This window comes from Colletes latitarsis, unplaced genomic scaffold, assembly GCF_051014445.1.
Source record: "Colletes latitarsis isolate SP2378_abdomen unplaced genomic scaffold, iyColLati1 scaffold0013, whole genome shotgun sequence".
NCBI lineage: Eukaryota > Metazoa > Arthropoda > Insecta > Hymenoptera > Colletidae > Colletes > Colletes latitarsis.
The window spans coordinates 5,347,275-5,372,132 of NW_027488368.1; the positions used below are offsets into that span (position 1 = coordinate 5,347,275).

At 48.7% G+C, this 24,858-nt stretch overlaps 1 protein-coding gene across 1 annotated transcript; it reads left to right on the forward strand.

The window, feature by feature from the left end:
* Positions 1–7,622: 7,622 nt before the first annotated feature.
* LOC143350664 (uncharacterized) lies at positions 7,623–13,244 on the forward strand. Its single transcript, XM_076782684.1, has 2 exons — positions 7,623–9,005; positions 9,582–13,244. The coding sequence occupies exons 1-2, from the start codon at positions 7,623–7,625 to the stop codon at positions 13,242–13,244; spliced, it is 5,046 nt and encodes a 1,681-aa protein (XP_076638799.1).
* The last annotated feature ends 11,614 nt before the right edge of the window (positions 13,245–24,858 follow it).

Here is a 24,858-nt window from a genome sequence, read left to right on the forward strand (position 1 = left end):
AACATACATGTTGACGAGATCGAGGGTTTTTTCTGTATTGGATCTCATAGTAATGTGGTACCACACTGAAACAGTCAATTAAACCTGGTTTCGATCAATATTTTTGAGGATAACGCATGTTAGGCCTAGGTTAGCCCTGGGATTTTCACTCATCAGACTCATACTTTCGCATTCTTCACATACTTGTTGAACAGATCCTGGGTTTTTCTGGTTTGGATCACGTAGTAATGTGGGACCACACTGAAACAATCAATTAAACCTGGTATTGATAAATATTTTAGAGGATAACGCATGTTAGGTCTGGGTTAGGTCTAGGATTTGCCCTCATCAGGCTCATACTTTCGCATATTTCTCATACTTCATGGCTGGGTCCTGGGCTATTTCTGGATTGGATCACGTAGTAATGTGGTACCACACTGAAACAGTCAATTAAACCTGGTTTTGATCAATATTTTAGAGAACAATTCATGTTAGGTCTAGGTTAGGTCTGGGATTTGCTCTCGTCAGGGTCATACTTCCGCAGTTTTAACATGTATGTTGACCTGATCGAGGGTTTTTTCTGGTTTGGATCACGTTGTAATGTGGGACCACACTGAAACAATCAATTAAACCTGGTAATGATAACTATTTTAGAGGATAACGCATGTTAGGTTTGTGTTAGGTCTAGGATTTGCACCCATCAGGCTCATACGTTCGCAGTTTTAACATACATGTTGACGTGATCGAGGGTTTTTTCTGTTTTGGATCACATAGTAATGTGGTACCACGCTGAAACAGTCAATTAAGCCTGATTTCGATCAATATTTTAGAGGATAACGCAAGTTAGGTCTGGGATAGGTCTGGGATTCGCCCTCATCAGGCTCATACTTTCGCATATTTCTCATACTTGATGGCTAGATCCTGGGCTTTCTCTGGATTGCATCACGTAGTAATGAAGTACAACACTGAAACAGTCAATTAAACCTGGTTTCCATCAATATCTTAGAGGACAACGCAAGTTAGGTCTGGGATAGGTCTGGGATTTGCCCTCATCAGGCTCATACTTTCGCGTTTTTCACATACTTGTTGAACAGATCCTGGGTTTTTTCTGGTTTGGATCACGTAGTAGTGTGGTACCACACTGAAACAGTCCATTAAACCTGGTTTGGATCAATATTTTAGAGGATAACGCATGTTAGGTCTGGGATAGGTCTGGGATTTGCCCTCATCAGGCTCATACTTTCGCGTTTTTCACATGCTTGTTGAACAGATCCTGGGTTTTTTCCGGTTTGGGTCGCGCAGTAGTGTGGTACCACACTGAAACTGTCCATTAAACCTGGTTTCGATCAATATTTTTGAGGATAACGCATGTTAGGTCTAGGTTAGGCCGAGGATTTTCACTCATCAGACTCATACTTTCGCATTCTTCACATACTTGTTGAACGGATCCTGGGTTTTTTCTGGTTTGGATCAGGTAGTAATGTGGGACCACACTGAAACAGTCAATTAAACCTGGTTTCGATCAATTTTTTAGAGGATAACGCAAGTTAGGTCTGGGATAGGTCTGGGATTCGCCCTCACCAGGCTCATACTTTCGCGTTATTCACATACTTGTTGAACTGATCCTGGGTTTTTTCTGGTTTGGATCACGTAGTAATATTGTACCACACTGAATCAGTCCATTAAACCTGGTTTGGATCAATATTTTAGAGGATAAGGCATGTTAGGTTTGGGTTAGGTCTAGGATTTGCCCTCGTCATGCTCATACTTTCGCATATTTCTCATACTTCATGGCTAGATGCGGGGCTGTTTCAGGATTGTATCACGTAGTAATGTGGTACCACGCTGAAACAGTCTATTAAACCTGGTTTCGATCAATATTTTTGAGGATAACGCATGTTAGGTCTAGGTTAGGCCGAGGATTTTCACTCATCAGACTCATACTTTCGCATTCTTCAGATACTTGTTGAACAGATCCTGGGTTTTTTCTGGTTTGGATCGGGCAGTAATGTGGTACCACACTGAAACAGCCCACTAAACCTGGTTTGGATCAATATTTTAGAGGATAACGAAAGTTATGTCTAGGTTACGCCTGGGATTTGCTCTCATCCGACTCGTGCTTTCGCATTTTTCACATACTTGTTGAACAGATCCTGGGTTTTTTCTGGTATGGATCACGTAGTAATGTGGTACCACACTGAAACATTCAGTTAAACCTGGTCTTGATAACTATTTTTGAGGATAACGCATGTTAGGTCTGGGTTAGGTCTAGGATTTGCCCTCATCAGGCTCATACTTTCGCATATTTCTTATACTTCATGGATAGATCCTGGGCTATTTTCTGGTTTGGATCACATAGTAATGTGGTACCACACTGAAACAGCCGATTAAACCAGGTTTCGATCAATATTCTTGAGGATAACGCATGTTAGGTCTAGGTAAGGCCTGGGATTTTCACTCATCAGACTCATTTTTTCGCATTCTTCACATACCTGTTGAACGGATCCTGGGTTTTCTCTGGTTTGGATCACGTAATAATGTGGGACCACACTGAAACATTCAGTTAAACCTGGTCTTGATAAATATTTTAGAGGTTAACGCATGTTAGGTTAGGGTTAGGTCTAGGATTTGCTCTCGTCAGGCTCATACTTTCGCATATTTCTCATACCTCATGGCTAGATCCTGGGCTATTTCTGGATTGGATCACGTAGTAATGTGGTACCACACTGAAACAGTCAATTAAACCTGGTTTCGATCAATATTTTAGAGGATAACGTAAGTTAGGTCTGGTATAGGTCTGGGATTTGCCCTCATCAGGCTCATACTTTCGCGATTTTCACATACTTGTTGAACAGATCCTGGGTTTTTTTCTGGTTTGGATCACGTAGTAGTGTGGTACCACACTGAAACTGTCCATTAAACCTTGTTTCGATCAATATTTTTGAGGATAACGCATGTTAGGTCTAGGTTAGGCCGAGGATTTTCACTCATCAGACTCATACTTCCGCATTCTTCACATACTTCTTGAACGGATCCTGGGTTTTTTCTGGTTTCGATCACGTAGTAATGTGGTACCACTCTGAAACAGTCGATTAAACCTGGTTTCGATTAATATTTTAGAGGATAACACATATTAGGTCTAGGTTAGGTCTAGGATTTGCCCTTATCAGGGTCATACTTTCGTATTGTTCACATACTTCTTGAACAGATCCTGGGTTTTTTCTGGTTTCGATAACGGAGTAATGTGGTACCACACTGAAACAGTCGATTAAACCTGGTTTCGATCAATATTATTGAGGATAACGCATGTTAGGTCTGGGATAGGTCTGGGATTTGCCCTCATCAGACTCATACTTTCGCACACTTCACATACTCGTTGAACAGATCCTGGGTTATTTTCTGGTTTGGATCACGTAGCAATGTGGTACCTCACTGAAACAGTCGATTAAACCAGGTTTCGATCAATATTTTTGAGGATAACGCAGGTTAGGTCTAGGTTAGGCCTGAGATTTTCACTCATCAGACTCATACTTTCGCATTCTTCACATACTTGTTGAACAGATCCTGGGTTTTTCTGGTTTGGATCGCGTAGTAATGTGGGACCACACTGAAACAATCATTTAAACCTGGTATTGATAAATATTTTAGAGGATAACGCATGTAAGGTCTGGGTTAGGTCTAGGATTTGCCCTCATCAGGCTCATACTTTCGCATATTTCTCATACTTCATGGCTGGGTCCTGGGCTATTTCTGGATTGGATCACGTAGTAATGTGGTACCACACTGAAACAGTCAATTAAACCTGGTTTTGATCAATATTTTAGAGAACAATTCATGTTAAGTCTAGGTTAGGTCTGGGATTTGCTCTCATCAGGGTCATACTTCCGCAGTTTTAACATACATGTTGACCTGATCGAGGGTTTTTTCTGCTTTGGATCACGTAGTAAAGTGGTACCACACTGAAACAGTCCATTAAACCTGGTTTGGATCAATATTTTAGAGGATAACGCATGTTAGGTCTAGGTTAGCCCTGGGATTTTCACTCATCAGACTCATACTTTCGCATTCTTCACATACTTGTTGAACAGATCCTGGGTTTTTTATGGTTTGGTTCACGTAGTAATGTGGTACCACACTGAAATTGTCAATTAAACCTGGTTTTGATCAATATTTTAGAGAATAATTCATGTTTCGTCTAGGTTAGGTCTGCGATTTGCTCTCATCAGGCTCATTCTATCGCATATTTCTCATACTTGATGGCTAGATCCTGGGCTTTTTCTGGATTGCATCACGTAGTAATGAAGTACAACACTGAAACAGTCAATTAAACCTGGTTTCCATCAATATCTTAGAGGTCAATGCAAGTTAGGTCAGGGATAGGTCTGGGATTTGCCCACATCAGGGTCATACTTTCGCATTTTTCACATACTTGTTGAAGAGATCCTGGGTTTTTTCTGGTATGGATCACGTAGTAATGTGGTACCACACTGAAACAGTCCACTAAACGTGGTTTCGATCAATATTTTAGAGGATAACGAAAGTTATGTCTAGGTTACGCCTGGGATTTGCTCTCATCCGACTCGTGCTTTCGCATTTTTCACATACTTGTTGAACAGATCCTGGGTTTTTTCTGGTATGGATCACGTCGTAATGTGGTACCACACTGGAACATTCAGTTAACCCTGGTCTTGATAATTATTTTTGAGGATAACGCAAGTTAGGTCTGGGATAGGTCTGGGATTTGGCCTCATCAGGCTCATACTTTCGCATTCTTCACATACTTGTTGAACAGATCCTGGGTTTTTCTGGTTTGGATCACGTAGTAATGTGGGACCACACTGAAACAATCATTTAAACCTGGTATTGATAAATATTTTAGAGGATAACGCATGTAAGGTCTGGGTTAGGTCTAGGATTTGCCCTCATCAGGCTCATACTTTCGCATATTTCTCATACTTCATGGCTGGGTCCTGGGCTATTTCTGGATTGGATCACGTAGTAATGTGGTACCACACTGAAACAGTCAATTAAACCTGGTTTTGATCAATATTTTAGAGAACAATTCATGTTAAGTCTAGGTTAGGTCTGGGATTTGCTCTCATCAGGGTCATACTTCCGCAGTTTTAACATACATGTTGACCTGATCGAGGGTTTTTTCTGCTTTGGATCACGTAGTAAAGTGGTACCACACTGAAACAGTCAATTAAACCTGGTTTCCATCAATATCTTAGAGGACAACGCAAGTTAGGTCTGGGATAGGTCTGGGATTTGCCCTCATCAGGCTCATACTTTCGCGTTTTTCACATACTTGTTGAACAGATCCTGGGTTTTTTCTGGTTTGGATCACGTAGTAGTGTGGTACCACACTGAAACAGTCCATTAAACCTGGTTTGGATCAATATTTTAGAGGATAACGCATGTTAGGTCTGGGATAGGTCTGGGATTTGCCCTCATCAGGCTCATACTTTCGCGTTTTTCACATGCTTGTTGAACAGATCCTGGGTTTTTTCCGGTTTGGTTCACGTAGTAGTGTGGTACCACACTGAAACAGTCGATTAAACCTTGTTTCGATCAATATTTTAGAGGATAACGCAAGTTAGGTCTGGGATAGGTCTGGGATTTGCCCTCATCAGACTCATGCTTTCGCATTTTTCACATACTTGTTGAACAGATCCTGGGTTTTTTCTGGTATGGATCACGTAGTAATGTGGTACCATACTGAAACATTCAGTTAAACCTGGTCTTGATAAATATTTTTGAGGATAACGAATGTTAGGTCTGGGTTAGGTCTAGGATTTGCCCTCATCAGGCTCATACCTTCGCATATTTCTTATACTTCATGGATAGATCCTGGGCTATTTTCTGGTTTGGATCGCATAGTAATGTGGTACCACACTGAAACTGTCCACTAAACCTGGTTTGGATCAATATTTTAGAGGATAATGCATGTTAGGTCTAGGTTAGCCCTGAGATTTTCACTCATCAGACTCATACTTTCGCATTCTTCAGATACCTGTTGAACGGATCCTGGGTTTTTTCTGGTATGGTTCACGTAGTAATGTGGTACCATACTGAAACATTCAGTTAAACCTGGTCTTGATAAATATTTTTGAGGATAACGCATGTTAGGTCTGGGTTAGGCCTGGGATTTGCCCTCATCAGGGTCATACTTTCGCAGTTCTAACAAACATGTTGACCCGATCGAGGGTTTTTTCTGCTTTGGATCACGTAGTAAAGTGGTACCACACTGAAACAGTCCACTAAACCTGGTTTGGATGAATATTTTAGAGGATAATGCATGTTAGGTCTAGGTTAGCCCTGAGATTTTCACTCATCAGACTCATACTTTCGCATTCTTCAGATACCTGTTGAACGGATCCTGGGTTTTTTCTGGTATGGTTCACGTAGTAATGTGGTACCACACTGAAACAATCAATTAAACCAGGTCTTGATAAATATTTTAGATGATAACGCATGTTAGGTCTGGGTTAGGTCTAGGATTTGCCCTCATCAGGCTCATACTTTCGCATATTTCTCATACTTCATGGCTAGATCCTGGGCTATTTCTGGATTGGATCACGTAGTAATGTGGTACCACACTGAAGCAGTCAATTAAACCTGGTTTCGATCAATATTTTAGAGGACAATGCAAGTCAGGTCTGGGATAGGTCTGGGATTTGCCCACATCAGGGTCATACTTTCGCATTTTTCACATACTTTGTTGACAACACAATTAATAAGTTTTTAGGTTTAATTGTTTAACACGTCTGCTGGTTTGATCACTAATATAAGTACAAATTTCGTTTTCGTTTCATTTACAATTTTCGTGGTGGTTTGGAGTGGGGAAATAGGTAGATAAGCGCGGTGATTACGAGAAGGACGGGAACAGTCGCGATTCGGTCGGGAAACGGCATAGCGATTTGTTTGTTGATTAATTTTGGCACGTTCCCTGGCTGTTCGGGCGTGTATCGGCATCTCTAATTTGGCATATTATAATTCCCAAAGCTCGTGCTCCGATGTCGACTACTGCGTCATTGTTCCCTGGCTGGACGGTACAATGTCGCGTAGACGATTGTTGAGCGTTCCTCGCAACTGGTGCCTTGCGAGGTCGAGTGCATGGGTGAACTCGATGGCAAGAGTTCCGGATTTGGTTTTGGCATTAATCGGTGGTCACTATGACAATATGGTAAAACTTTCAAATCGCTAATGGGACGGCATTCGGGGTCGGCACGCTGATCGACTTTCGAATACCTAAGAGATATAAGGAACAAGAAATTGTAAAATTCCTGAATAAATCTATGACATACAAAGTATTGCCTGTTTTTCTGTACTCCCATCTGATCCCTGCTCCCTTTCGCCCGTGGGTCGATGGTAAACAATGGTCCTTCGAGCCGGATATGAGCCAGCGATCTGTGGGCGATGGGGGCCGGGACGTTTGGGGTAACTGCGGTGATAATTGGTGTATGTTTCGGAGAATGCTTGAAGGCTGTGGAAGATCCAATGTTCTAGCATTGTATCATTTATCGTGGTTTATTTCGTGTTTTCTGCAACACATATCGAGTGCTACTATGTCATCGACGAAACGCTCGAAATCGAGTCGACCAGGGGGAAGCAGAGGACGTCCACTTACAACCAGGACTGGAATGGCTACACGATCGGGACGGCCTGCCTGTCACCCACTGCGTGGGAAACGTGCTATTGTGGAGCAACCAGACGAGGAAGCAGGTCTACGAGATTCTGCCGTGCTAGCATCGCAGCCAAATCCAGCAGGTGGCACCGTGCACTCGGTGGCCTCGCAAGCCGCTTCAACTTCATCGTCGCTTCGAAAGAGGCGATTGGAAATTCAAGCGGCGGAACAGCGTGCGAAGGTTCGTCGAAAGTTGCTCGAAGAAAAGGAAAAGGTTGAACTGGAATTGATTGACGAGAGGTTAGAGTTAGAGATAGCTCAACTGGAGGAAGGGACAAATGGTGGAAGTAGTGATCGAAGTTCCTTAGTACCACGTCCAGACGCAAACCAGGGATGTAGTCAAGACAACAACACTAATCGCTCGATACGCGCCTGGCTCGAGAAGTCATCGGCTCACGTATCTAATTTCACCGATAACCATCGAGAGACGTCAGTTAACAATTACACGCGACAAATAGGCGGCCAAGCAGATCAAGCGGAACGAAATGCGACAGCCGCATCCAGCCATTATCAACGCGCGGTAGACAGTGTTCCGAACATGCAGAGGAATGAAACTTCTGGAATTTCAAAACTGACAGATGTTTTGAGCCGCACAATTGAGGCCATCCAGGGTAGATCAGCAACGGGAGATTCATCGCGACAATTATTAAACCGTTTAACATCTAAGGGGGAGCTACCGATATTTAATGGAGACACTGTGGAATGGGCAAGATTTAAACGTGTGTTCGATTTGACGACGCAGAAGGGAGGATATTCCGAAGAAGAAAACGTTTCGCGGTTGTATGCGTGTCTGCGTGGTCCGGCACGCGATGCAGTAGCGTCTCTTATGGTGACGGCAAGCGACGTACGTCAAATAATGGAGACCCTAGAACTAAGGTTCGGTAACCCCGACGTCGTAGCTACAAAGATTGTCGAAGACATAAAGAATCTTCCCCGTATTGGCGGTATAGGTGGAAACCTGGTGACGTTTGCTACCACAGTTAAGAACTGCGTAGCGGCTTTGCAAGCAGTTAATCACATTGGTTATCTGCAGAGTCCCGACTTGAATTCGGAGATACTGCGAAAATTACCAATGAACATGATTTACCAATATAATAGGTTCTTGAATGAGAATAATGAAGGAAATGAGCCTAAATTAGTTGTACTTGCAAAATTCCTATTTTTTGAAGCTGAGATTGCTTGCAAAGCTGGGACTAGTAACTTAATAACTCCTAACGTTCGGTACCCACGAGAAGGAAAACTGTACATACGCGATAAGACTAAACGCACTGCAGAATCTAAAGCAACCGTTTTAACAGCAACAACGGATAGTTCAAAGATACTTTCGCCCAACAGGAAAGTAATTAGTCGTTGCAATTACTGTTTAACGGAAAATCATATGGTTACCGGTTGCCGACGATTTAGTAGCTTAGCTGTACCCCAACGATGGGAATGGGCGCGACAGAAAGGAGTATGTTTCCGATGCCTGGTAGGAAGACATCGTAGTATTCGTTGCGGAGCTAAAGGGTGCGGATTTGCGACGTGTAAACGGGCCCATCATAAACTTCTACACGCAAATGGGCGTTCAACGAGTACCACAGTGGTGAGGAATAATTTACCGCTATCTCCGGTACCTGGAAGCTCGGAGTCGGTAGAAGTTACTGCAAATACTTGACAGACGAGCTGTAAGGGAATCCTCTTGAAAGTAGTGCCAGTAGTAATCACCGGAGCACGCGGGGATTTACAGACATATGCCCTCTTGGATGAAGGATCCACAATAACTTTAGTTGACGCATCGGCAGCGAATAAAATCGGGTCAGCAGGTAGACCAACTTTTTTACAGTTAAGAGGAGTAGGGGGAATGGGAACCGTTTCGATGAAAAGTAAAAGCGTCGATTTTGATATTAGAGGCAAAAACAGTGTAAAGACCTTTCAGATAGTAGCTAGAACAATACGGAGTTTATCACTGCCCTCTCAGACATTACACGTGAGCGAAGTAAAGAAGCATCGACACTTAAAAGATTTAAACATCGAAGGTTATTCTAACGTGACCCCGGAAATTTTGATAGGTCAAGATCATTGGGATTTGATTACATCACTTGAAGTAAGGGAGTCGGGGAGACAAGCACCAGTAGCATCATACACAAATCTTGGGTGGACGATACATGGGCATTTGCCATGCGGTGCAAACGAAGAAAACGAATTAACTATGCTGCAGTTAACTGAAATGAGAGAACGAAATAATAATCACTTCCGTGACAGTCGGCTAAACGAGCTGGTCAAACACCATTTTAATATAGAATCCCTAGGCGTTAGTGAAAAACCGAGGAATAACGTGTTAATCGTGCGAGCGGAGAAAATATTAAAGAAAACAACGCGAAGGGTAAATGATCGATGGGAAACAGGATTGTTATGGAGGTCTGATGCGATTGAGTTTCCGAATAATAAGCAATACGCAGTGACTCGACTTAAAAGCCTGGAGCGTAAGATGGATAAAGATCCTAAATTTGCGGCACAATATTGTGAACAAATTCAACATTTTCTAGATTGTGGTTACGCGTCTAAAGTAATTCTACCTGTAGTAAACGATACGCGAGTATGGTACCTACCGCATTTTGGAGTAAGAAATGTAAATAAACCAGAAAAATTACGCGTTGTGTTCGATGCCGCGGCAGTATACCATGGGACATGTTTGAACGATGCACTGCTGCCGGGACCAGACATGCTTAATTCGCTGTTAGGATCATTACTTCGATTTCGACAGAAACGTATTGCCTTTACCGCGGACATCAAGGAAATGTTCCTTCAAATAAAAATACGTCCGGAAGACCAGTTCGCACAACATTTTCTATGGCGTGGGATGGACAGAGCCAAGGAACCAGACGTATATGTAATGACTTTCCTGATATTCGGCGCGACATCTTCACCTTGCTCAGCTCAGTTTGTCAAGAACGTTAATGCAAAAGAATTGGAACTGGAATACCCTAAAGCAGCGGAAGCCATAATGAAATATCACTACATGGACGACTACATCGATGGTGCTGACACTATTGAAGAAGCCGTTAAACTTATTCGCGAAGTTACTGAAATTCATCGCAGAGGTGGTTTCGACATACGAAATTGGACATGCAATAGCCGAATGGTATTAGACAGTCTGCCCAGCGAGAAACGGTCACGTTTGAAAGTAAATCTCGCGTTTGATCAACATCCGACGGAAAGGGTGTTAGGCATTAAATGGAATCCTGACGAAGATAGGCTATCCTTCAACTTGAGTCTGAAACGAATTCAGCGGGAAATATTAACTGGAGAACAGAAACCCACCAAACGACAAATGTTAAGCGTGATTATGTCCGTGTTCGACCCCTACGGATTTCTTAGTCCCTTTACTATTAGAAGTAAAATTCTACTGCAGAACAGCTGGCGTAGCACTATCGCATGGGACGAAGTGTTGAAGGATACTGAATACGTAGAATGGAAGAGATGGATCCAAGATCTGCAACATATAAAACACTTCTCCATACCCCGTTGCTACTTGCAGCGAAATGCGACTATTTGTGCTACAGAGCTTCATGTATTTTGTGACGCCAGTGAAAAGGCGTATGCAGGAGTGGCCTACTGGCGCGACGTATACGAAGATGGAATAACAACCGTCACATTTATTTTGGGCAAATGTCGTGTTTCCCCATTGAAACCCATTTCTATCCCGCGTCTAGAACTACAAGCCGCATTGCTTGCCAGTCGCATAGCTCGTACCGTACAACAAGAACATAGCAGGAAAATAACCAAAAGAGTTTTTTGGACGGACTCGTGCACAGTGTTAAGTTGGTTGCGGTCGGATTACCGAACGTACAAAGCGTTTGTGGCTCATCGTTTGGGTGAAATAGATGACCTAACTAGTCAGAACGAATGGCAATGGATTCCCTCAAAGGAGAATCCAGCCGACGACGCAACGCGCGAAAACGGTCCAATGCCCTTAGAGAAATCCAGATGGATTTCGGGACCAGAATTTTTGCGCAATAATGAACGTTTTTGGCATGCCCAACCAAGAACCACCGTGCCAGGTCCTAGAGAAGAACTTAGGCCGGAGTTTGTAGGAGCAAATGTGGACTTTGGAAGATTGGAGCTACCTCAAATTGAGCGATTTTCTTCATGGTTTCGGTTAATCCGCAGCACAGCTTGGCTACTAGTTTTCAGTGAATGTTGCTTAGCTAAGAAGAAGGTCCCATTAACTAATGTACATGTACAGTGGGCAGTGAGAAAATGGTCGGCCCAGTGTCAGCGAGATAGTTTTTCAGAAGAATTGCATACATTAAACCATGGAGGAGTAATAAGCTGTAAAAGCCGACTACATCAATTAACACCATTTTTGGATGAAGTCGGACTCATTCGGCTCGGTGGGCGAATATCGGCAGCCGAAGGGGTACCGCACACTATGAAAGAACCAGTAATATTGGATGGAGGTCACCGATATACACGCCTTCTGATATTACACTATCATCAAAAGGCAAATCATGGCAGTACGGAGACGGTGGTCAACGAATTGAGGCAATCGTTTTGGATTTTAAGATTACGACCAACTGTAAAAACTGTTGCAAGTCGATGCCAAGTATGTCGTATGAATAAGAAAACACCGCAAATACCTCGGATGGCAGATCTGCCAAGCGTGCGAATAGATCATCATGTAAGACCATTCACCAATTGTGGAATTGATTATTTTGGTCCTATGGAAGTCACGGTAGGTAGGAGGCGCGAGAAACGATGGGGCGTATTATTTACTTGTTTGAATATCCGAGCTATCCATATTGAAATAGCATCCACTTTGACAACGGATGCTACGATTATGGCTCTTTCGCGTATGGCCGCTCGGCGTGGGTTCCCGACTATAATATATTCAGACAATGGTACCAACTTAAGAGGAGCTCACGCCGAATTGAAAAGGCTTGTAACGGACTTAGACTGCGATACGCTGAGGGATAGAGCTATGAGCAAGGGCGTGGAGTGGCGTTTTATTCCTCCGGGGGCTCCTCATATGGGTGGTTGTTGGGAAAGTTTAGTTAAGTCGGTCAAAATCACCCTGAGAATCATCCTGAAAGAAAGGGCACCTCGTGAGGAAACGCTGGCCACGATGTTAGCAGAGGCTGAACATACTGTAAATAGTAGGCCACTAACATCCGTATCCGTAGACCACAGAGATGGAGAAAGTTTAACACCAAACCATTTTTTGATTGGAACATCTTCTATTAACCCATTGGCAGTGGGACTAGGCGGCAGAGAAGGCCAAAATTTACGCAAGCAGTGGAGGATAGCACAGAACCTAGCTGATCATTTCTGGTCGCGTTGGGTCAAAGAATATCTTCCCACACTGATAAAAAGGCGTCGCTGGCATCAAGAGGTGCAACCCCTAGCAGTAGGAGACTTGGTCCTCATTGTTGATTCTCAGCTGCCTAGAAACATATGGCCACGCGGAATAGTCACAACCACGTTTCCTGGAAGGGACGGGCGAGTACGGGTGGCCGAAATTAAGACAACGAAAGGCAAAATTATTAGACCAGTTTCGAAATTAATTGTGCTGAAACCCATGGATATTAGTGCTGAGTAAGACATCTCAGACACGGGAGGGGGAATTTGTTGACAACACAATTAATAAGTTTTTAGGTTTAATTGTTTAACACGTCTGCTGGTTTGATCACTAATATAAGTACAAATTTCGTTTTCGTTTCATTTACAATTTTCGTGGTGGTGGATTCATTTGGAGTGGGGAAATAGGTAGATAAGCGCGGTGATTACGAGAAGGACGGGAACAGTCGCGATTCGGTCGGGAAACGGCATGTAAGTATCGAAGGATTGGAAGGTCGAGCGGCCTCGGCCCGGGTTGTCCCATAGCGATTTGTTTGTTGATTAATTTTGGCACATTCCCTGGCTGTTCGGGCGTGTATCGGCATCTCTAATTTGGCATATTATAATTCCCAAAGCTCGTGCTCCGATGTCGACTACTGCGTCATTGTTCCCTGGCTGGACGGTACAATGTCGCGTAGACGATTGTTGAGCGTTCCTCGCAACTGGTGCCTTGCGAGGTCGAGTGCATGGGTGAACTCGATGGCAAGAGTTCCGGATTTGGTTTTGGCATTAATCGGTGGTCACTATGACAATATGGTAAAACTTTCAAATCGCTAATGGGACGGCATTCGGGGTCGGCACGCTGATCGACTTTCGAATACCTAAGAGATATAAGGAACAAGAAATTGTAAAATTCCTGAATAAATCTATGACATACAAAGTATTGCCTGTTTTGTCTGTACTCCCATCTGATCCCTGCTCCCTTTCGCCCGTGGGTCGATGGTAAACATACTTGTTGAACAGATCCTGGGTTTTTTCTGGCTTGGATCGCGCAGTAATGTGGTACCACACTGAAACAGCCCACTAAACCTGGTTTCGATCAATATTTTAGAGGATAACGAAAGTTATGTCTAGGTTAGGCCTGGGCCTTGCCCTCATCAGACTCATGCTTTCGCATTTTTCACATACTTGTTGAACAGATCCTGGGTTTTTTCTGGTATGGATCACGTAGTAATGTGGGACCACACTGAAACATTCAGTTAAACCTGGTCTTGATAAATATTTTAGAGGATAACGCATGTTAGGTCTGGGTTAGGTCTAGGATTTGCTCTCGTCAGGCTCATACTTTCGCATATATCTCATACCTCATGGCTAGATCCTGGGCTATTTCTGGATTGGATCACGTAGTAATGTGGTACCACACTGAAACAGTCAATTAAACCTGGTTTCGATCAATATTTTAGAGGATAACGTAAGTTAGGTCTGGTATAGGTCTGGGATTTGCCCTCATCAGGCTCATACTTTCGCGTTTTTCACATACTTGTTGAACAGATCCTGGGTTTTTTCCGGTTTGGGTCACGTAGTAGTGTGGTACCACACTGAAACAGTCGATTAAACCTGGTTTCGATCAATATTTTTGAGGATAACGCATGTTAGGTCTAGGTTAGGCCGGGGATTTTCACTCATCAGACTCATACTTTTTTTTTTTTTTTTTTTTTTTGTCGTGGGGAAAATCTTCGAAAGACTCCCTCCCACCTCCTTGGGGAGAGGTGGGAGGGGTGTGTGGGATTCCCCGCGCCCGTACAACGACAGGCGCGGGACCTACCCACTAAAAACCCCACGGTGACCCTTCGGCACGCTTTGGGAGGATACCGGGAATCGCTCGAAGCATTCTTCCGGTATCGTCCCCGTGCCCGCGCTTTCGCGCCCATCCCCCGGGGGGACAATCGGTCCCCCCAGTAGACACACTGCCTCATAGCGGCGGGACGGGGCCACTCCATCCCGCCGCTATCCGTCCCGGGGCCGCGTTTAGTGGCGGCTGCGAGCCCCAACTCGCAACCGCCCGCGACCCCGTTTCCACCGCTCGACGGCCGGGCGTTCATGGCCGCACCAGACCGCCGAGGGTGCCTCCCCTTGCGTCGGACCGGTAGGGGGAGGCACTCCTACCCCCAACCGGTCCGACCCGGCGCCGCCTGGCGGGAGGAGGGTCCCCTCAGGACCCCCCTCCCAGCCTAGGTCATCCGCCACGCCGAGGCGGCCGCCCGCGACGCCTCGCGACCGGGCGACGATCTCGGGCCACCGCACGAGCGCGAGCTTCAGCGCGCCGCTGAAGCTCGCGCTCCCTCCCCGCGGCCTCCTTCTGCAACATTACGTTCTCGCAGAAGGAGGCCACGGCCCTCCACTTCTCCTCGCTGCCGAGCATGGCGCGCACCACGCCCGGCAGCGAGACATCCCGCCCGACGAGGCCGACCAGGACACGGCGCTCCCCCTCCCACGCGGGGCATACCTCCAGGGTATGATCCGCCGTGTCCTGCTCAGCGTCGCAGTGGCAGCAACGCGCCGTCGGCTCCTTCCCTATCCGGCACAGGTATCTTCCGAAGCTGCCATGCCCGGAAAATACCTGTGCCAGCCGGTAGGTGAGGCTGCCATGGCCTCTGTCCAGCCACTCCTTCAGGAGTGGCCGAACAGCCCCGACAGTCCGGTGCCCCGCGGTTGGCAGAGCCAGCCGCTCCTGCCACGCGAGCAACACGGACTGCCGGGCCTGGCGCTTCAAATCGCCCCAAGCAGGTTCCTGCCCGCCCGGGACCGCCCCCACCCCCGCGCGACGGTCGACGCGGTGCCGGTACATCACCGCGTGCGACCGCGCGAGCAGGTCCATGGGCGGCATCCCCGCTAGAACCGTCGCCGCCTCATGTGACATGGTCCGATACCCCCGGACGACCCTGAGCGCCATGCGCCTCTGCACCCGACGCAGCATAGTCATGCTGCGCCGGGAGGCAGCCAGGTCGTCCGCCCAGACGGGGGCCCCGTATAGGGCCACCGACTGGACCATTGCCACATAGAGGCGACGAACTCGGCCCGCCGGGCCGCCCAGGTTGGGCAGGATCCGGCCCAGAGCCGCAACCATCCTTTCCAACCGGGGGACCAGGCAGCGGAAATGCTCCTCGAAACGCCAGTGGCTATCGAGGATCAGCCCCAGATACCTGATCTGGGGCTTCACCTCGATGTCAGCCCCACCCACCCGGATCAGAGAGGGTGGCGGATCCTGCCGAGGTGAATGAAACGCAATCACCTCGGTCTTATGGACCGCCACCGTCATCCCCATCCCCCTGATCCGGTCGACGACGCGTTGCGACCCCTCCTCCGCGCGACGCATGGCCCTCCCCCAGTGCGCCCCGACGACCAGCACCAGTGTGTCATCCGCATAACACACCGTGCTGACGCCGTCGGGGAGGCCGGCCCGCAACACCGAGTCGTACGCGATGTTCCACAGGAGTGGCCCGAGGACCAACCCCTGCGGAACACCGCAGTACACCTCCCTCCGCATATCACCATCCCGGCCCGGATACTCGATCCACCTGCCGCGGAGATAATCCCCGACGACCGCCCTGAGACAAGGGGGGACTCGATGATATTCGAGTCCCCTCCTTATCTCTTCCAAGGGGAGGGTGTTAAAGGCATTGGCAATATCCTTGGATATTGCCAATGCCACCCCTCCCCGGGAGACGGCCGCCTCCGAGAGGGCCCTCACACGACCTATCGCGTCAATAGTCGATCGGCCCCCCCGGAAACCGAACTGGCAGTCGGCCAGACCGGGATCACCCCGCGACAGGTGCTCGACGAGGCGGGCAGCAATCACACGCTCGAAGAGCTTGCCCACCTCGTCGAGGAGACAAATGGGCCGGTATGCGGAGGGAGACTCCGCGGGCCGACCCTCCTTCCGGAGGAGGACCATCCTCGCCACCTTCCAACTGGGGGGGAATCGCCCGTCCCTTAGGCAGCGGTCGAACAACCGCCTGAGGTCGGCCCCAAGGACGCCCTGGGTCAAGACCCAAACCCGGCCGGGCACACCATCCGGACCCGGGGCCGTGTTACGAACCCCGAGCCGTCTGATGGCCGCTGCCAGCTCCTCCTGCGTGACCCCCAGCTCGGCCGTCCACTCCACTGGGACAGCCGCCGCCGCCGGAGGACGCGGTCCCATCTCCCCAATTGGGAAGAGTGTATTGACCACGTCCTCCAGCAGCCGGGGGTCAAGACCCTCGGTGACGGGGGGCGCCCACGGGCGGAGCTTATTCAGCACCACCTTATATGGGCGCCCCCATGGATCGTCATCAAGGGTCTGGAGGAGCTCCTTCCATGCCTGGGTCTTGGCCCGTTTGATGGCGACCTGCAGAGCAACCCGCGCCACGCGGTATGCTCCATACAGGTCATCAGCTGCCCTCGCTCGCGCCACGCCGTCGCCTGTACGTTGACGACGGCGCGCGCGGGTGTACTGGCGTCGGGCGCGGACAGTCGCGACTCGCAACTCCGCGATCACGTCCAACCACCAGTACACCGCCCGGCGAGGAGAAGCCCGCCCGACCCGAGGCATCGCCGCGTCGCAAATACCCGCGACCAATGCTCCGAGCCGGGCGACCTCCTCCTCTATGCTCGACAACTCGGCCGCTCCCTGCGGCCAAGTTGCAGCGAGGGCAGCTGCCATCAGGGCGTCCTTGTCCAGGCGCCGAAGCGCCCAGCGGCGTGGTGGGGTGCCACGCAGGCGGCCGTGTCGGGATGCACTCGCGGCGGCAGAGACCTCCATCCGGATGTACCGGTGATCGGAGAGTGTCTCTGCCCCCGCGACCACGTGCCAACCCGACACCATGCGCACGGCGTTGGGGGTCGCGAATCCAACATCCACGATGGACCCCCATATCGCCGCACGCATGTGTGCTCCGACCCCCGGTTCAATACCCGGAGGTCGAGCCCCGCCGCCCAATCGCCCAGGATCCCACCGCGAACGGAGGTCCTGGGGGATCCCCAAGCCACCGACTTGGCATTCAAATCCCCCAGGACCAGCACCGGCCGGGCCGCGTAGCGCTGCACGCATGCCGCGACCTCGGCCAAGTACAGCTCGAACGCAGCGTGACCGCTACGGGGCGAAATGTAGCACCCCACCACAGCGACTCCCCCCCAGTCCACGGTGACGAATCCCCGACCGCGCTCCAACAAGGAGAACGGTGGGGACCCGTCGCCCCCTACCCATACAGTCGCCACCAAGCCGTCCGCGTCGCCCACCCAATGAGGGTGATCAGGGACGTGGTACGGCTCGGCGGCGACCGCCAGGCCAACCCCCCACTCCGCGAGGACTTGGGACATCAAGTCCTGTGCCGCGCGGCAGTGGTTGAGGTTGGCCTGGAGGAGGAGGCGGGGCGGCATTAATTAATGGCCGCGCCAGCCTCCTCCCGGCCGTCCGTCCCCGTAGCACCGTCCACTTCCATGGAGGACGATGCCACCGCCCTCGGCACCGGAGCCGGTGCAGCCCGCCTCTTCCTCTCCTTCCGGGAGGCGGGGGAGCACTTCTTGCTCCCCACCCTGTGATCGGCTGGCCTCCCCATGTCCGCACACAGCGGGCAGTGGGGGCCCGCCGAGCACTGGCTCGCACGGTGCTCTTTGGTACCGCAGCGGTAACACTGACCGCTGCGGTCCACCGGCGAGGTGCACCACTGCCTCACGTGCCCCAATTCGAGGCAGCGGTGACACTGGAGCGGGCGCGGCGCGAGGATTTCCACTCGCGCCGAAACCCACCCCACCAACACCCTCCCGGATTCCGCCACCTTACGGGCGGCGGAGAGGGGGCACCGGGCCCACACCGACCCGAGGCCGGAGGGCGACCTGCGGATCTCTCCGATCCGCAGGTCCTCCACAGGACAGTCCCCCGCCCTCGCAAGGGCACGGGACACATCCTGTGCGCTGACCGAGTCGTCCAGCCCACAAACGCGCATCTCCGTGCGCTTCGTGGGCCGGGCGACCCGGACACCTCGCTCGCCCAGCTGCTCTCGGAGCCTCTGGGCGAGACGATCCGCCTTCGCGCCGCCTTCTGCACCGGGGATCTCCAGCAAGAGACCCCCGGTCACGGCCCTCTTCGCCCTCACGGAGGCGATGCCCAGCTCTTCCAGGGAGATATTCTCCCTGGCGAGCCGCATCGCCTCCGCGAGGGTCAGGTCGCCCCCCTGCGCAACGGTCAGCGTCACCGCTGCCGTTTTTGGGGGACGACCTGGTCGTGCCTTCCCGACCTTCGCGGCCTTTACCTTGGCCGCCGGCGGCGGAGGCGGAGGCTGCGGTTGCGAGGCCTTCCTCGCCGCCCGCTTCGCCTTCCGCCCTACCACCTCACTCCACGCCACCCCCCCTTGGGAGGGTGCCGTGGAGGACGCGACCACCGCGACCACGGGTACACCACCCCCCTTGGGGGTCGCGACCCGGGGCCCTGGTGCCGCAACGCTGGGCGGAGCCTTCACTCCGCCCTTTTTTGCCTTCCCCGACTGCACCGGAACAGGTCGGGGAGGCACCGCCTTCCTGCTGACCGCTCTTCCGGAGAGGAGCTCCTCCCGGAAGGCGGCCAGCTTGCCATCAATCATGTCCCCAATCCTCCTCAGAAGATCGTCTTCTGAGGAGGACGGGGACTTCTTCACGGGCGGAGTGCGGGTGGAGGGGCCCGCGGTGCCCCGCACCACTGCCGCCGCACTCCGCTTATTTACCTCCGCCGAGGGACGCGGCGGTGGAGGAGGAGGGAGGATGGGAGGGAGGGCCGCGCTGTTCCACAGCGCCTCTGCCCTCCTCCTCCCCTGTCGCTCCTCCTCCAACAGGAGCTGCAGACGGGCGTTCCGCCCTCTGAGCTCCCGCGCCGCCTCCCTCATTTCCTCCGCCGCGGCCTTCAGGGCCTCCGCGCCACCGCTTTTCTGCCCCTTAAAGGCGCAGGCAGCGGCGACTTTCTCCACCCGCCTCAGGGACGAGGAGATCCTCTCCGATATCTCCTCGGTCACCTCGTCCCTGAGGCAACTCAGCCTCACCGACGGGCTCATCGCCTCGCCCACCTCGACGACGGCCTGCCCCGTCCTCTTCCTCTTAGAGCCTATGTGGCTCGTGCTGGAGGAGAAGGACGAGACCGACGCCGTCTCGTCGTCCTCCTCCACCCTCCACGAAGCCGGACCTGGCGCTGAGTGGGGCGCGAGCGCCGCCACCCTAACCCCAACCCCGCCTCCGTCCTCCCCAACCGACAAAACCCGCCCCATCCCCATTTTATTTTCTGTGTCCATAAAAATCCCACGAGATGGTCGGAAATAAAGGTCCACCCGGGCAGAGCCGCCTTACCCGGGTAAGCCTAATACTCCGAGGGTTCGGCAGGTTCCCCGGAGGTGGTCGCTTGGGATTGGGCCTTCTCCCCCAACCATGCATCCCATCGCCGCGCACCATAGCTTAGGATTGGAGGGCGATTTTATAGAGTCGCCATACTCGTGGCCCAGGCGGTTAAGCCAAGACCCCCGTTCCTCCTGCCGTCACGTACCATTCACAAAACCAATAGGGAATTGTGAATGGGTCGTTGTGACGACCAACAGGAGGCTTACGGTGTGTGTATGACTCGGGTACCCCGGGTTCGTTAAGCCCGTACTGCAGCTGAAAGGCTGGCAGCCCCTGAGGGGTTCTTCAGATACTTGTTCAACGGATCCTGGGTTTTTTCTGGTATGGTTCACGTAGTAATGTGGTACCACACTGAAACAATCAATTAAACCAGGTCTTGATAAATATTTTAGATGATAACGCATGTTAGGTCAGGGTTAGGTCTAGGATTTGCCCTCATCAGGCTCATACTTTCGCATATTTCTCATACTTCATGGCTAGATCCTGGGCTATTTCAAGATTGGATCACGTAGTAATGTGGTACCACACTGAAACAGTCAATTAAACCTGGTTTCGATCAATATTTTAGAGGTCAATGCAAGTTAGGTCTGGGATAGGTCTGGGATTTGCCCACATCAGGGTCATACTTTCGCATTTTTCACATACTTGTTGAACAGATCCTGGGTTTTTTCTGGTTTGGATCGGGCAGTAATGTGGTACCACACTGAAACAGCCCACTAAACCTGGTTTCGATCAATATTTTAGAGGATAACGAAAGTTATGTCTACGTTACGCCTGGGATTTGACTTCATCAGACTCATACTTTCGCACACTTCACATACTCGTTGAACAGATCCTGGGTTATTTTCTGGTTTGGATCACATAGTAATGTGGTACCACACTGAAACAATCAATTAAACCAGGTCTTGATAAATATTTTAGATGATAACGCATGTTAGGTCTGGGTTAGGTCTAGGATTTGCCCTCATCAGGCTCATACTTTCGCATATTTCTCATACTTCATGGCTAGATCCTGGGCTATTTCTGGATTGGATCACGTAGTAATGTGGTACCACACTGAAACAGTCAATTAAACCTGGTTTCCATCAATATCTTAGAGGACAACGCAAGTTAGGTCTGGGATAGGTCTGGGATTTGCCCTCATCAGACTCATGCTTTCGCATTTTTCACATACTTGTTGAACAGATCCTGGGTTTTTTCTGGTATGGATCACGTAGTAATGTGGTACCATACTGAAACAATCAATTAAACCAGGTCTTGATAAATATTTTAGATGATAACGCATGTTAGGTCTGGGATAGGTCTAGGATTTGCCCTCATCAGGCTCATACTTTCGCATATTTCTCATACTTCATGGCTAGATCCTGGGCTATTTCTGGATTGGATCACGTAGTAATGTGGTACCACACTGAAGCAGTCAATTAAACCTGGTTTCGATCAATATTTTAGAGGACAATGCAAGTCAGGTCTGGGATAGGTCTGGGATTTGCCCTCATCAGGCTCATACTTTCGCGGTTTTCACATACTTGTTGAACAGATCCTGGGTTTTTTTCTGGTTTGGATCACGTAGTAGTGTGGTACCACACTGTAACTGTCCATAAAACCTGGTTTCGATCAATATTTTTGAGGATAACGCATGTTAGGTCTAGGTTAGGCCGAGGATTTTCACTCATCAGACTCATACTTTCGCATTCTTCACATACTTGTTGAACGGATCCTGGGTTTTCTCTGGTTTGGATCAGGTAGTAATGTGGGACCACACTGAAGCAGTCCATTAAACCTGGTTTGGATCAATATTTTAGGGGATAACGCATGTTAGTTTTGGGTTAGGTCTAGGATTTGCCCTCGTCAGGCTCATACTTTCGCATATTTCTCATACTTCATGGCTAGATCCTGGGCTATTTCTGGATTGGATCGCGTAGTAATGTGGTACCACACTGAAACAGTCAATTAAACCTGGTTTCGATCAATATTTTAGAGGTCAATGCAAGTTAGGTCTGGGATAGGTCTGGGATTTGCCCACATCAGGGTCATACTCTCGCATTTTTGACATACTTGTTGAACAGATCCTGGGTTTTTTCTGGTTTGGATCACGTAGTAATGTTGTACCACACAGAAGCAGTCCATTAAACCTGGTTTGGATCAATATTTTAGAGGATAACGCATGTTAGGTTTGGGTTAGGTCTAGGATTTGCCCTCGTCAGGCTCATACTTTCGCATATTTCTCATACTTCATGGCTAGATCCTGGGCTGTTTCAGGATTGTATCACGTAGTAATGTGGTACCACACTGAAACAGTCTATTAAACCTGGTTTCGATCAATATTTTTGAGGATAACGCATGTTAGGTCTAGGTTAGGCCGAGGATTTTCACTCATCAGACTCATACTTTCGCATTCTTCAGATACTTGTTCAACGGATCCTGGGTTTTTTCTGGTATGGTTCACGTAGTAATGTGGTACCACACTGAAACAATCAATTAAACCAGGTCTTGATAAATATTTTAGATGATAACGCATGTTAGGTCTGGGTTAGGTCTAGGATTTGCCCTCATCAGGCTCATACTTTCGCATATTTCTCATACCTCATTGCTAGATCCTGGACTATTTCTGGATTGGATCACGTAGTAATGTGGTACCACACTGAAACAGTCAATTAAACCTGGTTTCGATCAATATTTTAGAGGTCAATGCAAGTTAGGTCTGGGATAGGTCTGGGATTTGCCCACATCAGGGTCATACTTTCGCATTTTTCACATACTTGTTGAACAGATCCTGGGTTTTTTCTGGTTTGGATCGGGCAGTAATGTGGTACCACACTGAAACAGCCCACTAAACCTGGTTTCGATCAATATTTTAGAGGAAAACGAAAGTTATGTCTACGTTACGCCTGGGATTTGCTCTCATCCGACTCGTGCTTTCGCATTTTTCACATACTTGTTGAACAGATCCTGGGTTTTTTCTGGTATGGATCACGTAGTAATGTGGTACCACACTGAAACATTCAGTTAAACCTGGTCTTGATAAATATTTTTGAGGATAACGCATGTTAGGTCTGGGTTAGGTCTAGGATTTGCCCTCATCAGGCTCATACTTTCGCATATTTCTTATACTTCATGGATAGATCCTGGGCTATTTTCTGGTTTGGATCACATAGTGATGTGGTACCACACTGAAACAGTCGATTAAACCAGGTTTCGATCAATATTCTTGAGGATAACGCATGTTAGGTCTGGGTAAGGCCTGGGATTTTCACTCATCAGACTCATTTTTTCGCATTCTTCACATACCTGTTGAACGGATCCTGGGTTTTTTCTGGTTTGGATCACGTAGTAATGTGGGACCACACTGAAACAATCAATTAAACCTGGTCTTGATAAATATTTTAGAGGATAACGCATGTTAGGTCTGGGTTAGGTCTAGGATTTGCTCTCGTCAGGCTCATACTTTCGCATATTTCTCAAACTTGATGGCTAGATCCTGGGCTTTTTCTGGATTGCATCACGTAGTAATGAAGTACGACACTGAAACAGTCAATTAAACCTCGTTTCCATCAATATCTTAGAGGACAACGCAAGTTAGGTCTGGGATAGGTCTGGGATTTGCTCTCATCAGACTCATACGTTTCGTTTTTCACATACTTGTTGAACGGATCCTGGGTTTTTTCTGGATTGGATCACGTAGTAATGTGGTGCCACACTGAAACATTCAAATAAACCTGGTCTTGATAAATATTTTAGAGGATAACGCATGTTAGGTTTGGGTTACGTCTAAGATTTGCCCACATCAGACTCATTCTTTCGCATATTTCTCATACTTCATGGCTAGATCCTGGGCTGTTTCTGGATTGTATCACGTAGTAATGTGGTACCACGCTGAAACAGTCAATTAAACCTTGATTCGATCAATATTTTAGAGGATAACGCAAGTTAGGTCTGGGGTAGGTCTGGGATTTGCCCTCATCAGGGTCATACTTTCGCACACTTCACATACTCGTTGAACAGATCCTGGGTTATTTTCTGGTTTGGATCACATAGTAATGTGGTACCACACTGAAACAATCAATTAAACCTGGTCTTGATAAATATTTTAGATGATAACGCATGTTAGGTCTAGGTTAGCCCTGGGATTTTCACTCATCAGACTCATACTTTCGCATTCTTCACATACTTGTTGAACGGATCCTGGGTTTTTTCTGGTTTGGTTCACGTAGTAATGTGGTACCACACTGAAACATTCAATTAAACCTGGTCTTGATAAATATTTTAGAGGATAACGCATGTTAGGTTTGGGTTAGGTCTAGGATTTGCCCACATCAGGCTCATACTTTCGCATATTTCTCATACTTCATGGCTGGATCCTGGGCTGTTTCTGGATTGTATCACGTAGTAATGTGGTACCACGCTGAAACAGTCAATTAAACCTGGTTTCGATCAATATTTTAGAGGATAACGCAAGTTAGGTCTGGGATAGGTCTGGG

Coding starts and splice junctions, on each gene's coding strand:
- LOC143350664 (XM_076782684.1), top strand. CDS start 7,623: ATGGCTACACGATCGGGACGGCCTGCCTGTCACCCACTGCGTGGGAAA. Junction 9,006..9,581: donor TACTTTCGCCCAACAGGAAA/GTAATTAGTCGT, acceptor AAGACCTTTCAG/ATAGTAGCTAGAACAATACG.